At 44.5% G+C, this 19,882-nt stretch overlaps 1 protein-coding gene across 1 annotated transcript in view; it reads left to right on the forward strand.

The window, feature by feature from the left end:
• Positions 1 to 19,882, forward strand: part of LOC127909989 (gamma-aminobutyric acid type B receptor subunit 1-like) — a 187,901-nt gene that overhangs the window by 44,705 nt on the left and 123,314 nt on the right. Inside the window, exon 7 of the mRNA XM_052472833.1 lies at positions 5,416 to 5,661. Coding sequence (XP_052328793.1) covers positions 5,416 to 5,661 — 246 coding nt within the window. The remainder of the gene's footprint in view (positions 1 to 5,415; positions 5,662 to 19,882) is intronic.

Consider the following 19,882-nt stretch of genomic DNA (forward strand, 5'->3'; position numbering starts at 1 on the left):
TAATTCATACTGCCGTGTCTGGAGAGGAGAGGAGCCTGTCCCTCACTAGTGTTACGACCCTCTTTAATTCATACTGCCGTGTCTGGAGAGGAGAGGAGCCTGTCCCTCACTAGTGTTACGACCCTCTTTAATTCATACTGCCGTGTCTGGAGAGGAGCCTGTCCCTCACTAGTGTTACGGCCCTCTTTAATTCATACTGCCGTGTCTGGAGAGGAGAGGAGCCTGTCCCTCACTAGTGTTACGACCCTCTTTAATTCATACTGCCGTGTCTGGAGAGGAGAGGAGCCTGTCCCTCACTATTCATACTGCCGTGTCTGGAGAGGAGAGGAACCTGTCCCTCACTATTCATACTGCCGTGTCTGGAGAGGAGAGGAGCCTGTCCCTCACTATTCATACTGCCGTGTCTGGAGAGGAGAGGAGCCTGTCCCTCACTATTCATACTGCCGTGTCTGGAGAGGAGAGGAGCCTGTCCCTCACTATTCATACTGCCGTGTCTGGAGAGGAGAGGAGCCTGTCCCTCACTATTCATACTGCCGTGTCTGGAGAGGAGAGGAGCCTGTCCCTCACTATTCATACTGCCGTGTCTGGAGAGGAGAGGAGCCTGTCCTCACTATTCATACTGCCGTGTCTGGAGAGGAGAGGAGCCTGTCCTCACTATTCATACTGCCGTGTCTGGAGAGGAGAGGAGCCTGTCCCTCACTATTCATACTGCCGTGTCTGGAGAGGAGAGGAGCCTGTCCCTCACTATTCATACTGCCGTGTCTGGAGAGGAGAGGAGCCTGTCCTCACTATTCATACTACTGCCGTGTCTGGAGAGGAGAGGAGCCTGTCCCTCACTAGTGTTACGACCCTCTTTAATTCATACTGCCGTGTCTGGAGAGGAGAGGAGCCTGTCCCTCACTAGTTTTACGACCCTCTTTAATTCATACTGCCGTGTCTGGAGAGGAGAGGAGCCTGTCCCTCACTAGTGTTACGACCCTCTTTAATTCATACTGCCGTGTCTGGAGAGGAGAGGAGCCTGTCCCTCACTAGTGTTACGACCCTCTTTAATTCATACTGCCGTGTCTGGAGAGGAGACGAGCCTGTCCCTCACTAGTGTTTACGACCCTTTTAATTCATACTGCCGTGTCTGGAGAGGAGAGGAGCCTGTCCCTCACTAGTGTTACGACCCTCTTTAATTCATACTGCCGTGTCTGGAGAGGAGAGGAGCCTGTCCCTCACTAGTGTTACGACCCTCTTTAATTCATACTGCCGTGTCTGGAGAGGAGAGGAGCCTGTCCTCACTATTCATACTGCCGTGTCTGGAGAGGAGAGGAGCCTGTCCTCACTAGTGTAACGACCCTCTTTAATTCATACTGCCGTGTCTGGAGAGGAGAGGAACCTGTCCCTCACTAGTGTTACGACCCTTTTTAATTCATACTGCCGTGTCTGGAGAGGAGAGGAGCCTGTCCCTCACTAGTGTTTACGACCCTCTTTAGTTCATACTGCCGTGTCTGGAGAGGAGAGGAGCCTGTCCCTCACTAGTGTTTACGACCCTCTTTAATTCATACTGCCGTGTCTGGAGAGGAGAGGAGCCTGTCCTCACTAGTGTTACGACACTCTTTAATTCATACTGCCGTGTCTGGAGAGGAGAGGAGCCTGTCCCTCACTAGTGTTACGACCCTCTTTAATTCATACTGCCGTGTCTGGAGAGGAGAGGAGCCTGTCCTCACTAGTGTTACGACCCTCTTTAATTCATACTGCCATGTCTGGAGAGGAGAGGAGCCTGTCCCTCACTAGTGTTACGACCCTCTTTAATTCATACTGCCGTGTCTGGAGAGGAGAGGAGCCTGTCCCTCACTAGTGTTACGACCCTCTTTAATTCATACTGCCGTGTCTGGAGAGGAGAGGAGCCTGTCCCTCATTAGTGTTACGACCCTCTTTAATTCATACTGCCGTGTCTGGAGAGGAGAGGAGCCTGTCCCTCACTAGTGTTACGACCCTCTTTAATTCATACTGCCGTGTCTGGAGAGGAGCCTGTCCCTCTTTAATTCATACTGCCGTGTCTGGAGAGGAGACGAGCTTCAGGAAGTGTACTATTATCCATCTTACTTTGAAGATTTACCTCACAGAAGAAAAGCTTTGTTCTCGAAGAGAAGCGTTTTTTCGAGCGCAGCAAACCGTTTCTCTCTCTTTTGAATCGCCGGCTCTGATTTAAGAGAGGAGAGGAGAAAATGGAGAAAATGTTAATACTGAAGAAATAATACACTTTGTGTTAATGTTCATTGTTCATCGTTCACGCTAAACTGGGGCTGCGCTGTCTGGAGGGGCTGAAGAGGCAGAGAGGGAGAGAGACAGTAGTGGGATGTGTCCCAAATTTCACCCTTTTACCTATGGGCTCTGGTCAAAAGTAGTGCACTATGCCCTATGGGCCCTGGTCAAAGTAGTGCACTATGCCCTATGGGCCCTGGTCTAAAGTAGTGCACTATGCCCTATGGGCCCTGGTCTAAAGTAGTGCACTATGTAGAGGATTAGGGGTCCAGTCGGTATGCAGCCTAGAGAGTCGTCTCTTTTTGATCAAAGCCCCGTTGGTTGCCGAGGCTGCCGTTGTCGTGGCGATGGTTCTCCTGGGTTTCCTGGCTTTCACAGATCCGCCTGCTTGATGCAGGTAGGGGAGGGAGTGGAAGGCATGTCTGTCAATCATGACCTCAAAACACTACAGTCGAAATTACATTTTTGTTCAAGGCAGTTCAACATACTAAGGTGACATATGTGTGTGTGTGTGTGTGTGTGTGTGTGTTTCTGTGTGTGTGTGTGTGTGTGTGTGTGTGTGTGTGTGTGTGTGTGTGTGTGTGTGTGTGTGTGTGTGTGTGTGTGTGTGTGTGTGTGTGTGTGTGTGTGTGTGTGTGTGTGTGTGTGTGTGTGTGTGTGTGTGTGTGTGTGTGTGTGTGTGTTGGATAAGGGATCTGAACATACATGCACACAAATCCCTCAACACACAAAGCCCTCAGCCCTCCTGATACCAGGCCACACAGCCTCCCCTCCCCTCCTGATACCAGGCCACACAGCCTCCCCTCCCCTCCTGATACCAGGCCACACAGCCTCCCCTCCCCTCCCCTCCTGATACCAGGCCACACAGCCTCCCCTCCCCTCCTGATACCAGGCCACACAGCCTCCCCTCCCCTCCTGATACCAGGCCACACAGCCTCCCCTCCCCTCCTGATACCAGGCCACACAGCCTCCCCTCCCCTCCCCTCCTGATACCAGGCCACACAGCCTCCCCTCTCCTCCTGATACCAGGCCACACAGCCTCCCCTCCCCTCCTGATACCAGGCCACACAGCCTCCCCTCCTCCAGATCACACAGCATCCCCTCCTGATGCCAGGCCACACAGCCTCCTGATACCAGGCCACACAGCCTCCCCTCCTGATGCCAGATCACACAGCATCCCCTCCTGATGCCAGGCCACACAGCCTCCCCTCCCCTCCTGATACCAGGCCACACAGCCTCCCCTCCCCTCCCCTCCTGATACCAGGCCACACAGCCTCCCCTCCCCTCCTGATACCAGGCCACACAGCCTCCCCTCCCCTCCCCTCCTGATACCAGATCACACAGCCTCCCCTCTCCTCCTGATACCAGGCCACACAGCCTCCCCTCTCCTCCTGATACCAGGCCACACAGCCTCCCCTCTCCTCCTGATACCAGGCCACACAGCCTCCCCTCCTGATGCCAGATCACACAGCATCCCCTCCTGATGCCAGGTCACACAGCCTCCCCTCCTGATGCCAGATCACACAGCATCCCCTAATGATGCCAGGTCACACAGCCTCCTCTCCTGATGCCAGGTCACACAGCATCCCCTAATGATGCCAGGTCACACAGCCTCCTCTCCTGATGCCAGATCACACAGCATCCCCTCCTGATGTCAGGTCACACAGCCTCCTCTCCTGATGCCAGATCACACAGCATCCCCTAATGATGCCAGGTCACACAGCCTCCTCTCCTGATGCCAGGTCACAGCCTCCCCTCCTGATGCCAGATCACACAGCATCCCCTCCTGATGCCAGATCACACAGCATCCCCTAATGATGCCAGGTCACACAGCCTCCTCTCCTGATGCCAGGTCACACAGCCTCCCCTCCTGATGCCAGATCACACAGCATCCCCTCATGATGCCAGATCACACAGCCTCCTCTCCTGATGCCAGATCACACAGCCTCCTCTCCTGATGCCAGATCACACAGCCTCCCCTCCTGATGCCAGGTCACACAGCCTCCCCTCCTGATGCCAGATCACACAGCATCCTCTCCTGATGCCAGGTCACAGCCTCCTCTCCTGATGCCAGGTCACACAGCCTCCCCTCATGATGCCAGGTCACACAGCCTCCTCTCCTGATGCCAGATCACACAGCATCCTCTCCTGATGCCAGGTCACAGCCTCCTCTCCTGATGCCAGGTCACACAGCCTCCCCTCCTGATGCCAGGTCACACAGCCTCCCCTCCTGATGCCAGATCACACAGCATCCTCTCCTGATGCCAGGTCACACAGCCTCCTCTCCTGATGCCAGGTCACAGCCTCCCCTCCTGATGCCAGATCACACAGCATCCTCTCCTGATGCCAGGTCACAGCCTCCTCTCCTGATGCCAGGTCACACAGCCTCCCCTCATGATGCCAGGTCACACAGCCTCCTCTCCTGATGCCAGGTCACAGCCTCCTCTCCTGATGCCAGGTCACACAGCCTTCCCTCAGATGCTAAGTAATAGCTGACTTCATTCTAGGGTGCATCACAAATGGTACTCTATTCCCTATATGGGTCCTGGTCAAAAGTAGTGCACTACATAGGGAATAGGGCGCCATTTGGGACACATATCCTTTTACAGAGCTGTTATGTCTCTCCTTAGCTCCTCGCACACTGAGAGAGACAGATGTCTCATTCAGATTAGGTAGAGGTGTAGAGAGAGAGAGAGAGAGAGAGTCAACCCCTCTGCCAGCTACCCTTCCTGTCAAGCCCTCTGCCACTTCTGGGAAAATATCCTCTCTCTCTCTCTCTCCATTCAGGATGAACTATCAAAAACACAACACCGACCCCACCTCTCATCTTTTATTACAGGAGGCACCATGAAACAGATTTCCTTCATTTCATCAGGCGTGTGTGTGTGTGTGTGTGTGGGGGGGGGGGGGTGCCTGTGTCCCCACATCCTAGAGAGAACAGAAGAACATCTGGCCTATTCCCAGACAGACCCCACCCCACCCCACCCCACTGGTGAAAAAGGATGTCACCCTGGTGCTCCCAGCTGTGCACACCTCCCCCCAAACACCCCAAACACCCCACCCCACCCCACCCCACTGGTGAAACAGGATGTCACCCTGGTGCTCCCAGCTGTGCACCCCCCACACCTACACAGTTCTAAGCCCTCCTCCTCTCTCTTCCTCCAGACGTCTCAGGAGTTTCTGAACCAGCTGATGTCTAAGTTGGGGGGTAAGAACCCAGAGGAGACGGGGGGGTTCCAGGAGGCCCCTCTGGCCTACGATGCAGTGTGGGCCCTGGCTCTGGCCCTCAACAAGACCGTGGGGCCCCTGAAGGCCAAGGGCCGGAGGCTGGAAGACTTCAACTACAACAACCGAGATATCACCGCTGAGATCTACCGTGCCCTAAACACCAGCTCATTTGAAGGAGTTTCGGTGAGTATGGAATATATAGCCTAACCATTGAGGCACGGGGAAGAGGGAAGGAGAGAGGGGGAGGGGGGGAGAGAAGCTTGTGGTTGTACTGGGAGAGAGCGAGACAGAGAAAGAGAGAGAGAAAGAAAGCAAGAGAGAAGGATAGAAAGAGAGCGAGAGAGAGAAAGACTACCAGAATCCATTCGATTCTCCAATTACATTGAATGAACTACAGGACAAAATACAAACCCTCCAACCCCAAAAAAGTCAGTGGTGTTGATGGTATCCTAAATGAAATGATAAAATATACAGATCACAAATTTCAATTGTCTTTCTAACATCATCCTCAGCTCTGGCATCTTCCCCAATATTTGGAACCAAGGACTGATCACCCCAATCCACCAAAGTGGAGACAAATTTGACTCCAATAACTATCGGGGGATATGTGTCAATAGCAACCTTGGTAAAATCCTCTGCATTATCATTAACAGCAGACTTGTACATTTCCTCAATGAAAACAATGTGCTGAGCAAGTGTCAAATTGGCTTTTTACCAAATTACCGTACGACAGACCACGTATTCACCCTGCACACCCTACATGATAAACAAACAAAACAAAAGCAAAGTCCTCTCATGCTTTGTTTATTTCAAAAAAGCTTTTGACTCAGTTCGGCATGAGAGTCTGCTATACAAATTGATAGAAAGCGGTGTTGAGGGTAAAACATACGACATTATGAAATCCATGTACATAAACAACAAGTGTGCAGATGAAATTGGCAAAAAACACACATTTCTTTCGACAGGGCTGTAGAGTGAGACAGGGATGCAGCCCTACCCCCTTCAACATATATATCAACGAATTGGCGAGGGCTCTAGAACAGTCTGTAGCACCCGGCCTCACCCTACTAGAATCTGAAGTCAAATGTCTACTGTTTGCTGATGATCTGGTGCTTATGTCACCAATCAAGGAGGGCCTACAGATCTTCTGCACAGATTCTGTCCAACCTGGGCCCTGACAGTAAATCTCAGTAAGACCAAACTAATGGGGTTCCAAAAAGGGTCAATTTGCCAGAACCACAAACACAAATTCCATCTAGACACTGTTGCCCTAGAGCTGTTGCCCTAGAGCTGTTGCCCTAGAGGTGTTGCCCTAGAGCTGTTGCCCCAGAGCTGTTGCCCTATGGATGTGTCACTGCAACCTTAAGGGTCCTCAATGATGTCACCGCCTAAGCTTTTGATATGGTAGACCATTCCATTCTTGTGGGCCGACTAAGGAGTATTGGCGTCTCTGAGGGGTTTTTGGCTTGGTTTGCTAACTACCTCTCTCAAAGAATGCAGTGTGTAAAGTCAGAACATCTGCTGTCTCAGTCACTGCTTGTCACCAAGGGTGTACCCCAAGGCTCGATCCTAGTCCCCACGCCCTTCTCAATTTACATCAACAACATAGCTCAGGCAGTAAGAAGCTCTCTCATCCATTTATATGCAGATGATACAGTCTTATACTCAGCTGGCCCCTCCCCGGATTTTGTGTTAAACGCTCTACAACAAAGCTTTCTTAGTTTCCAACAACCTTTCTCTGCCCTTAACCTTGTTCTGAACACCTCCAAAACAAAGGTAATGTGGTTCAGTAAGTAGAATGCTCCTCTCCCCACCGGTGTGATTACTACCTCTGAGGGTTTAGAGCTTGAGGTAGTCAACTCATACAAGTACTTGGGAGTATGGCTAGATGGTGCACTGTCCTTCCCTCAGCACATATCAAAGCTGCAGGTTAAAGTTAAATATAGACTTGATTTCCTCTATCGTAATCGCTCCTCTTTCACCCCAGCTGCCAAACTAACCCTGATTCAGATGACCATCCGACCCATGCTAGATTATGGAGACATAATTTATAGATCGTCAGGTAAGGTTGCTCTCGAGCGGCTAGATGTTCTTTACCATTCGGCCATCAGATTTTCCACCAAAGCTCCTTATAGGACACATCATTGTACACTATACTCCTCTGTAAACTGGTCATTTCTATATACCCGCTGCAAGATCTACTGGTTAATGTTTATTTATAAAAACCTTCTTAGGCCTCGCTCCCCCTTAACTGTACTCTATACAATCTACTGCCTCTTGCTGCTCGGCCATCGCTCATCCATATATTTATATGTACATATTCTTATTCATTCCTTTACACTTGTGTGCATTAGGTAGTTGTTGGGAAATTCTTAGGTTACTTGTTAGATATTACTGCACGGTTGGAACTAGAAGCACAAGCATTTCGCTACACTCACATTAACATCTGCTAACCATGTGTATGTGACCAATGACATCTGCTAACCATGTGTATGTGACCAATAACATCTAGTAACCATGTGTATGTGACCAATAACATCTGCTAACCATGTGTATGTGACCATTAACATCTGCTAACCATGTGACCAATAACATCTGCTAACCATGTGGCCAATAACATCTGTTAACCATGTGACCAATAACATTTGCTAACTGTGTGACCAATAACATCTGCTAACCATGTGACCAATAACATCTGCTAACCATGTGACCAATAACATCTGTTAACCATGTGTATGTGACCATTAACATCTGTTAACCATGTGACCAATAACATCTGTTAACCATGTGACCAATAACATCTGCTAACCATGTGACCAATACCATCTGTTAACCATGTGACCAATAACATCTGCCAACCATGTGTATGTGACCATTAACATCTGCTAACCATGTGACCAATAACATCTGCTAACCATGTGACCCAATAACATCTGTTAACCATGTGTATGTGACCATTAACATCTGTTAACCATGTGACCAATAACATCTGCTAACCATGTGACCAATAACATCTGTTAACCATGTGACCAATAACATTTGCTAACTGTGTGACCAATAACATCTGCTAACCATGTGACCAATACCCTCTGTTAACCTTGTGTATGTGACCAATAACATCTGCCAACCATGTGTATGTGACCATTAACATCTGCAAACCATGTGACCAATAACATCTGCTAACCATGTGACCAATAACATCTGCTAACCATGTGACCAATAACATCTGTTAACCATGTGTGTGTGACCATTAACATCTGTTAACCATGTGACCAATAACATCTGCTAACCATGTGACCAATACCATCTGCTAACCATGTGACCAATAACATATGTTAACCATGTGTATGTGACCAATAACATCTGCTAACCAGGTGTATGTGACCAATAACATCTGTTAACCATGTGACCAATAACATCTGCTAACCGTGTGACCAATAACATTTGCTAACCGTGTGACCAATAACATTTGCTAACCATGTGACCAATAACATCTGCTAACCATGTGACCAATAACATCTGCTAACCATGTGACCAATAACATTTGCTAACCATGTGACCAATAACATCTGCTAACCATGTGACCAATAACATCTGCTAACCATGTGACCAATAACATCTGCTAACCATGTGACCAATACCATCTGCTAACCGTGTGACCAATAACATTTGCTAACCGTGTGACCAATAACATCTGCTAACCATGTGACCAATAACATCTGCTGACCATGTGACCAATACCATCTGTTAACCCTGTGTATGTGACCAATAACATCTGCTAACCATGTGTATGTGACCAATACCATCTGTTAACCATGTGTATGTGACCAATACCACCTGTCAACCAAGTGTATGTGACCATTAACATCTGCTAACCATGTGCATGTGACCATTAACATCTGCTAACCATGTGCATGTGACCATTAACATCTACTAACCATGTGTATGTGACCAATAACATCTGCTAACCATGTGTATGTGACCATTAACATCTGCTAACCATGTGACCAATAACATCTGCTAACCATGTGACCAATAACATTTGCTAACTGTGTGACCAATAACATCTGCTAACCATGTGACCAATAACATCTGCTAACCATGTGAGCAATACCCTCTGCTAACCATGTGTATGTGACCAATAACATCTGCCAACCATGTGTATGTGACCATTAACATCTGCTAACCATGTGACCAATAACATCTGCTAACCATGTGACCCAATAACATCTGTTAACCATGTGTATGTGACCATTAACATCTGTTAACCATGTGACCAATAACATCTGCTAACCATGTGACCAATACCATCTGCTAACCATGTGACCAATAACATATGTTAACCATGTGTATGTGACCAATAACATCTGCTAACCAGGTGTATGTGACGAATAACATCTGCTAACCATGTGACCAATAACATCTGCTAACCGTGTGACCAATAACATTTGCTAACCATGTGACAAATAACATCTGTTAACCATGTGACCAATAACATCTGTTAACCATGTGACCAATAACATCTGCTAACCATGTGACCAATAACATCTGCTAACCATGTGACCAATAACATATGTTAACCATGTGACCAATAACATTTGCTAACTGTGTGACCAATAACATCTGCTAACCATGTGACCAATAACATCTGCTAACCATGTGACCAATACCCTCTGTTAACCATGTGTATGTGACCAATAACATCTGCTAACCATGTGACCAATAACATCTGTTAACCATGTGTATGTGACCATTAACATCTGTTAACCATGTGACCAATAACATCTGTTAACCATGAGACCAATAACATCTGCTAACCATGTGACCAATACCATCTGTTAACCATGTGACCAATAGCATCTGCCAACCAGGTGTATGTGACGAATAACATCTGCTAACCATGTGACCAATAACATCTGCTAACCGTGTGACCAATAACATTTGCTAACCATGTGACCAATAACATTTGCTAACCATGTGACCAATAACATCTGCTAACCATGTGACCAATAACATCTGCTAACCATGTGACCAATAACATTTGCTTACCCTGTGACCAATAACATCTGCTAACCGTGTGACCAATAACATCTGCTAACCATGTGACCAATAACATCTGCTAACCATGTGACCAATAACATCTGCTAACCGTGTGACCAATAACATCTGCTAACCGTGTGACCAATAATATCTGCTAACCATGTGACCAATAACATCTGCTAACCATGTGACCAATAATATCTGCTAACCATGTGACCAATAACATCTGCTAACCATGTGTATGTGACCAATAACATCTGCTAACCATGTGACCAATAACATCTGCTAACCATGTGACCAATAACATCTGCTAACCATGTGACCAATAACATCTGTTAACCATGTGACCAAGAACATTTGCTAAATGTGTGACCAATAACATCTGCTAACCATGTGACCAATAACATCTGCTAACCATGTGACCAATACCCTCTGTTAACCATGTGTATGTGACCAATAACATCTGCCAACCAAGTGTATGTGACCATTAACATCTGCTAACCATGTGACCAATAACATCTCCTAACCATGTGACCAATAACATCTGTTAACCATGTGTATGTGACCATTAACATCTGTTAACCATGTGACCAATAACATCTGCTAACCATGTGACCAATAACATCTGTTAACCATGTGACCAATAACATCTGCTAACCATGTGACCAATACCATCTGTTAACCATGTGTATGTGACCAATAACATCTGCCAACCATGTGTATGTGACCAATAACATCTGTTAACCATGTGACCAATAACATCTGTTAACCATGTGACCAATAACATCTGCTAACCATGTGACCATTAACATCTACTAACCATGTGTATGTGACCAATAACATCTGCTAACCATGTGACCAATAACATATGTTAACCATGTGTATGTGACCAATAACATCTGCTAACCAGGTGTATGTGACCAATAACATCTGCTAACCGTGTGACCAATAACATTTGCTAACCGTGTGACCAATAACATTTGCTAACCATGTGACCAATAACATCTGCTAACCATGTGACCAATAACATCTGCTAACCATGTCACCAATAACATCTGCTAACCATGTGACCAATAACATTTGCTAACCGTGTGACCAATAATATCTGCTAACCATGTCACCAATAACATCTGCTAACCATGTGACCAATAACATCTGCTAACCATGTGACCAATAACATCTGCTAACCGTGTGACCAATAACATCTGCTAACCGTGTGACCAATAATATCTGCTAACCATGTGACCAATAACATCTGCTAACCGTGTGACCAATAATATCTGCTAACCATGTGACCAATAACATCTGCTAACCATGTGACCAATAACATCTGCTAACCATGTGGCCATTAACATGTGCTAACCATGTGACCAATAACATCTGCTAACCATGTGACCAATAACATCTGCTAACCATGTGACCAATACCATCTGTTAACCATGTGTATGTGACCAATAACATCTGCCAACCATGTGTATGTGACCAATAACATCTGTTAACCATGTGACCAATAACATCTGTTAACCATGTGACCAATAACATCTGCTAACCATGTGACCATTAACATCTACTAACCATGTGTATGTGACCAATAACATCTGCTAACCGTGTGTATGTGACCATTAACATCTGCTAACCATGTGTATGTGACCAATAACATCTGCTAACCATGTGGCCATTAACATCTGCTAACCATGTGACCAAAAACATCTGCTAACCATGTGACCAATAACATCTGCTAACCATGTGACCAATAACATCTGCTAACCATGTGACCAATAACATCTGCTAACCATGTGACCAATAACATCTGCTAACCATGTGTATGTGACCAATAACATCTGTTAACCATGTGACCAATAACATCTGTTAACCATGTGACCAATAACATCTGCTAACCATGTGACCATTAACATCTACTAACCATGTGTATGTGACCAATAACATCTGCTAACCATGTGACCATTAACATCTGCTAACCATGTGACCAATAACATCTGCTAACCATGTGACCAATAACATCTGCTAACCATGTGACCAATAACATCTGCTAACCATGTGACCAATAACATCTACTAACCATGTGACCAATAACATCTGCTAACCATGTGTATGTGACCAATAACATCTGTTAACCATGTGACCAATAACATCTGCTAACCATGTGACCAATAACATCTGCTAACCATGTGACCATTAACATCTGCTAACCATGTGACCAATAACATCTGCTAACCATGTGACCAATAACATCTGCTAACCATGTGACCAATAACATCTGCTAACCATGTGACCAATAACATCTGCTAACCATGTGACCAATAACATCTGCTAACCATGTGACCAATAACATCTGCTAACCGTGTGACCAATAACATCTGCCAACCATGTGACCAATAACATCTGCTAACCGTGTGACCAATAACATCTGCTAACCATGTGACCAATAACATCTGCGAACCATGTGACCAATAACATCTGCTAACCATGTGACCAATAACATCTGCTAACCATGTGAACAATAACATCTGCTAACCATGTGACCAATAATATCTGCTAACCATGTGACCAATAACATCTGCTAACCATGTGTATGTGACCAATAACATCTGCTAACCATGTGACCAATAACATCTGCTAACCATGTGACCAATAACATTTGCTAACTGTGTGACCAATAACATCTGCTAACCATGTGACCAATAACATCTGCTAACCATGTGACCAATAACATCTGCTAACCATGTGACCAATAACATCTGCTAACCATGTGACCAATAACATCTGCTAACCATGTGACCAATAACATCTGCTAACCATGTGACCAATAACATCTGCTAACCATGTGACCAATAACATCTGCTAACCATGTGACCAATAACATCTGCTAACCATGTGACCAATAACATCTGCTAACCATGTGACCAATAACATCTGCTAACCATGTGTATGTGACCATTAACATCTGCTAACCATGTGACCAATAACATCTGCTAACCATGTGGCCATTAACATCTGCTAACCATGTGACCAACAACATCTGCTAACCATGTGACCAATAACATCTGCTAACCATGTGGCCATTAACATCTCCTAACCATGTGGCCATTAACATCTGCTAACCACGTGACCAATAACATCTGCTAACCATATGTATGTGACCATTAACATCTGCTAACCATGTGACCAATAACATCTGCTAACCATGTGACCAATAACATCTGCTAACCATGTGACCAATAACATCTGCTAACCATGTGACCATTAACATCTACTAACCATGTGTATGTGACCAATAACATCTGCTAACCGTGTGTATGTGACCATTAACATCTGCTAACCATGTGTATGTGACCAATAACATCTGTTAACCATGTGACCAATAACATCTGTTAACCATGTGACCAATAACATCTGCTAACCATGTGACCAATAACATCTGTTAACCATGCGACCAATAACATCTGTTAACCATGTGACCAATAACATCTACTAACCATGTGACCAATAACATCTGTTAACCATGTGTATGTGACCAATAACATCTGTTAACCATGTGACCAATAACATCTGCTAACCATGTGACCAATAACATCTGCTAACCATGTGACCAATAACATCTGCTAACCATGTGTATGTGACCAATAACATCTGCTAACCATGTGACCAATAACATCTGCTAACCATGTGACCAATAACATCTGTTAACCATGCGACCAATAACATCTGTTAACCATGTGACCAATAACATCTACTAACCATGTGACCAATAACATCTTCTAACCATGTGACCAATAACATCTGTTAACCATGTGTATGTGACCAATAACATCTGTTAACCATGTGACCAATAACATCTGCTAACCATGTGACCAATAACATCTGCTAACCATGTGACCAATAACATCTGCTTACCATGTGACCAACAACATCTGTTAACCATGTGACCAATAACATCTGCTAACCATGTGACCAATAACATCTGTTAACCATGTGACCAATAACATCTGCTAACCATGTGACCAATAACATCTGCTAACCATGTGACCAATAACATCTGCTAACCATGTGACCAATAACATCTGCTAACCATGTGACCAATAACATCTGCTAACCATGTGTATGTGACCAATAACATCTGTTAACCATGTGACCAATAACATCTGTTAACCATGTGACCAATAACATCTGCTAACCATGTGACCATTAACATCTACTAACCATGTGTATGTGACCAATAACATCTGCTAACCGTGTGTATGTGACCATTAACATCTGCTAACCATGTGTATGTGACCAATAACATCTGCTAACCATGTGGCCATTAACATCTGCTAACCATGTGACCAATAACATCTGCTAACCATGTGACCAATAACATCTGCTAACCATGTGACCAATAACATCTGCTAACCATGTGACCAATAACATCTACTAACCATGTGACCAATAACATCTGCTAACCATGTGTATGTGACCAATAACATCTGTTAACCATGTGACCAATAACATCTGCTAACCATGTGACCAATAACATCTGCTAACCATGTGACCATTAACATCTGCTAACCATGTGACCAATAACATCTGCTAACCATGTGACCAATAACATCTGCTAACCATGTGACCAATAACATCTGCTAACCATGTGACCAATAACATCTGCTAACCATGTGACCAATAACATCTGCTAACCATGTGACCAATAACATCTGCCAACCATGTGACCAATAACATCTGCCAACCATGTGACCAATAACATCTGCTAACCATGTGACCAATAACATCTGCGAACCATGTGACCAATAACATCTGCTAACCATGTGACCAATAACATCTGCTAACCATGTGACCAATAACATCTGCTAACCATGTGACCAATAACATCTGCTAACCGTGTGACCAATAACATCTGCCCATCATGTGACCTATAACATCTGCTAACCATGTGACCAATAACATCTGCTAACCATGTGACCAATAACATCTGCGAACCATGTGACCAATAACATCTGCTAACCATGTGACCAATAACATCTGCTAACCATGTGACCAATAACATCTGCTAACCATGTGACCAATAACATCTGCTAACCATGTGACCAATAACATCTGCTAACCATGTGACCAATAACATCTGCTAACCATGTGACCAATAACATCTGCTAACCATGTGACCAATAACATCTGCTAACCATGTGACCAATAACATCTGCTAACCGTGTGACCAATAACATCTGCCAACCATGTGACCAATAACATCTGCTAACCGTGTGACCAATAACATCTGCTAACCATGTGACCAATAACATCTGCGAACCATGTGACCAATAACATCTGCTAACCATGTGACCAATAACATCTGCTAACCATGTGACCAATAACATCTGCTAACCATGTGACCAATAACATCTGCGAACCATGTGACCAATAACATCTGCTAACCATGTGACCAATAACATCTGCTAACCATGTGTATGTGACCATTAACATCTGCTAACCATGTGACCAATAACATCTGCTAACCATGTGGCCATTAACATCTGCTAACCATGTGACCAATAACATCTGCTAACCATGTGTATGTGACCATTAACATCTGCTAACCATGTGACCAATAACATCTGCTAACCATGTGGCCATTAACATCTGCTAACCATGTGACCAATAACATCTGCTAACCATGTGTATGTGACCATTAACATCTGCTAACCGTGTGACCAATAACATCTGCTAACCATGTGGCCATTAACATCTGCTAACCATGTGACCAATAACATCTGCTAACCATGTGCATGTGACCATTAACATCTGCTAACCATGTGACCAATAACATCTGCTAACCATGTGGCCATTAACATCTGCTAACCATGTGACCAAAACCATCTGCTAACCATGTGACCAATAACATCTGCCAACCATGTGACCAATAACATCTGCTAACCGTGTGACCAATAACATCTGCTAACCATGTGACCGTTAACATCTGCTAACCATGTGACCAATAACATCTGCTAACCATGTGACCAATAACATCTGCTAACCGTGTGACCAATAACATCTGCTAACCATGTGACCGTTAACATCTGCTAACCATGTGACCAATAACATCTGCTAACCGTGTGACCAATAACATCTGCTAACCATGTGACCAATAACATCTGCTAACCATGTGACCAATAACATCTGCTAACCACGTGACCAATAACATCTGATTTGAATTAATATTTATCTAATTATTTTGGATATATATTTTTTGATACCTAAAGGGGTCCTAAAGGTCCAAATCAAATAGCTAAATTATCCTAAGTATGACCATCTTAAAACCATATGTCAGTTTAGACCACCCAATGTCTTATACTCTGATTACATTCTACAACCACCTAAAAGGAAACGAGTCCCAAACCTTCCATAACAAAGCCTTTAACTACAGAGAGATGAATCTAGAAATGAGTCCTCTAAGCAAGCTGGCCCTGGGGCTCTGTTCACAAACACAAACAGACCCCAAAGAGCCCAGAACAGCAACACAATTAGACCCAACCAAATCACGAGAAAACAGAAACATAATCATTACTTACATTAAAACATTTTACTTGACACATCGGAAAGAGTTGACAGAACAACAGAGCAAACTGGAACAATATTTGTCCCTAAACAGAGAGTACACAGTGGCAGAATACCTGACCACTGTGACTGAGCCACAATTAAGAAAACATAGGCAGACCTGGCTCTCGAGAGAAGACAGGCTATGTGCACACTGGCCACAAAATGAGGTGGAAACTGAGCTGCACTTCCTAACCTCCTGCCAAATGTATGACCATATTAGAGACACATATTTCCCTCAGATTACACAGATCCACAAAGAATTGAAAAACAAACCCAATGTTGATAAATTCTCATGGGTAGGTTGCATCAACATGGTTTAAATGAACCTAGGATTAAAGCTAATCTAAGTTTTGTACATCTAGGGTTATAATTAATCTAGAGATGTGTGGCACCACTTAATTTAGAATCTGAATCAGTAAATATATGATTAACGGGTTTAAACCAATCAGTCAAATGTATTTACAAAGTCCTTCTTACATCAGCTGATGCCACAAAGTGCTGTACAGAAACCCAGCCTAAAACCCCAAACAGCAAACAATGCAGGTGTAAAAGCACGGTGGCTAGGAAAAACTCTCTAGAAAGGCCAGAACCTAGGAAGAAACCTAGAGAGGAACCAGGCTATGAGGGGTGGCCAGTCCTCTTCTGGCTGTGCCGGGTGGAGATTATAACAGAACATGGCCAAGATGTTCAAATGTTCATAAATGACCAGCAGGGTCAAATAATATTAATCACAGTGGTTGTCAAGGGTGCAACAGGTCAGCCCCTCAGGAGTGAATGTCAGTTGGCTTTTCACAGCTGATCATTCAGAGTATCTCTATCACTTTTGCTGTCTCTAGAGAGTTGAAAACAGCAGGTCTGGGACAAGGTAGCACGTCCGTGTTTCATTTAAACTATGATTAGTGACGTGTTACACCAACATATGAGGAATTTGAAACAAAGTAGCTAGTCTACTTGACAAATGAGGCCACAAAGTTGCTGTTCCTTGATAAAATAATAACAAGGTTAGAAGTGACTGCACCTCCATCGTGAAAGGGTTGTCATGGTGAAAGGGTTGTCATGGTGAAAGGGTTGTCACGGGTTGGCTGATTTGAAATTAAAATCCCTTATTTACCAAGTACTAGAAAGAAAATGACTGTGTTAGCTACTGTAGCTAGCTAGTTTCTAAACCAAGCTAGCTAGCACACAATATTATTCATTATTGTCATTACTTAACGTTATTTAGCCATGTATCATTGGTCCGCTAGCCACCTGATCTATGGCAAGTCAAAGAACACATTTCTTCCGCTTATGTAAAAAAACTAAACTATTTTGTCGGGAGGAATTTAGTAACGTTACTGGAGGATTAAAAAAAGACAGACAACACGACTGTCAAAAAATAAGGAAGTCACCTGGGCTATTTTATGCGACAAAATGTAATGGATCGACACCAATGAAAGAGAAGAGGGACCCAAATCGGATGAAAGCTGGATGAAAAAAAAGAAAGAAGAGCAAAAGCCATAAATGATGCGTCAGAGGAGAAGCCCGGGGGAATTGATCCTGTCATCCCATACAATATACAAGATGATTCCCCAGCAGCCCCTCCATAAACCCCCTATGATGACGACGGACAATTTGACCCACCAATGTTTAGTAAGCGTAAATATCAATGCCTGTAATCCACGTTTAATATAACGTTAATTCTACTTCACTACAATGTTACCGTTATCAGGCCCATTATTGTCTGAGGTACTCATGTTAGTCTCTCCACAGTAGATATTTAAATCAATTTATAAGTTAAATCACCTCAAGTGGCAGTTTAGAATTCATCTCCAATCTAAGTTTTTTTCTTTTCTTTAATCATTGAGGAACAGGTGTAAAATGAATCTAGGTTTAGAGTGAAAACTAAACTTAGATTAGTGGAAGGATTTAATTGAACTAGGATTCATTTAAAACTATGTTTAAAATTGGGTGCAGCAAGATTAACAGATAAACCTGGATTTAACCCAGTTTAAGAGCTAATCCATATTGGTGTAACCCACCCCATATCTATTCGGTTAAACACCACAGTGTGCATCACATCAGTAAGATTTGTGACCTGTACTTTAAATGATTTCTGATTGTTTATTTAACTTTTGTTTATTATCATCTTCACTTGCTTTGGCAATGTAAACAGGTATCCCATGGCAATAAAGCCTTTAAGAGAGAGACAGAGAGAGAGAGAGAGAGAGAGAGAGAGAGAGAGAGAGAGAGAGAGAGAGAGAGAGAGAGAGAGAGAGAGAGAGAGAGAGAGAGAGAGAGAGAGAGAGAGAGAGAGAGAGAGAGAGAGAGAGAGAGGAGAGAGAGAGAGACAGAGAGAGAGAGAGAGAGAGACGGGGAGAGAGACAGAGACAGAAAGAGACAGAGAGGGAGAGAGAGAGAGAGACAGAGACAGACAGAGACAGAGAGAGACAGAGAGAGGGAGACAGAGAGAGAGACAGAGAGAGGCAGAGAGAGAGACAGAGAGAGAGAGAGAGAGAGAGAGAGACAGAGAGAGAGAGAGACAGAGAGAGAGAGACAGAGAGAGAGAGAGACGGAGAGAGAGAGGGAGAGAGAGACAGAGAGAGAGACAGAGAGAGAGACAGAGAGAGAGACAGAGAGAGAGAGACAGAGAGAGAGAGACAGAGAGAGAGAGAGACGGAGAGAGAGAGGGAGAGAGAGAGACAGAGAGAGAGACAGAGAGAGAGACAGAGACAGACAGACAGAGACAGAGAGAGACAGAGAGACAGAGAGAGAGGGAGAG

Source organism: Oncorhynchus keta, chromosome 20 (genome assembly GCF_023373465.1).
Source record: "Oncorhynchus keta strain PuntledgeMale-10-30-2019 chromosome 20, Oket_V2, whole genome shotgun sequence".
Classification (NCBI taxonomy): Eukaryota; Metazoa; Chordata; class Actinopteri; order Salmoniformes; family Salmonidae; genus Oncorhynchus; species Oncorhynchus keta.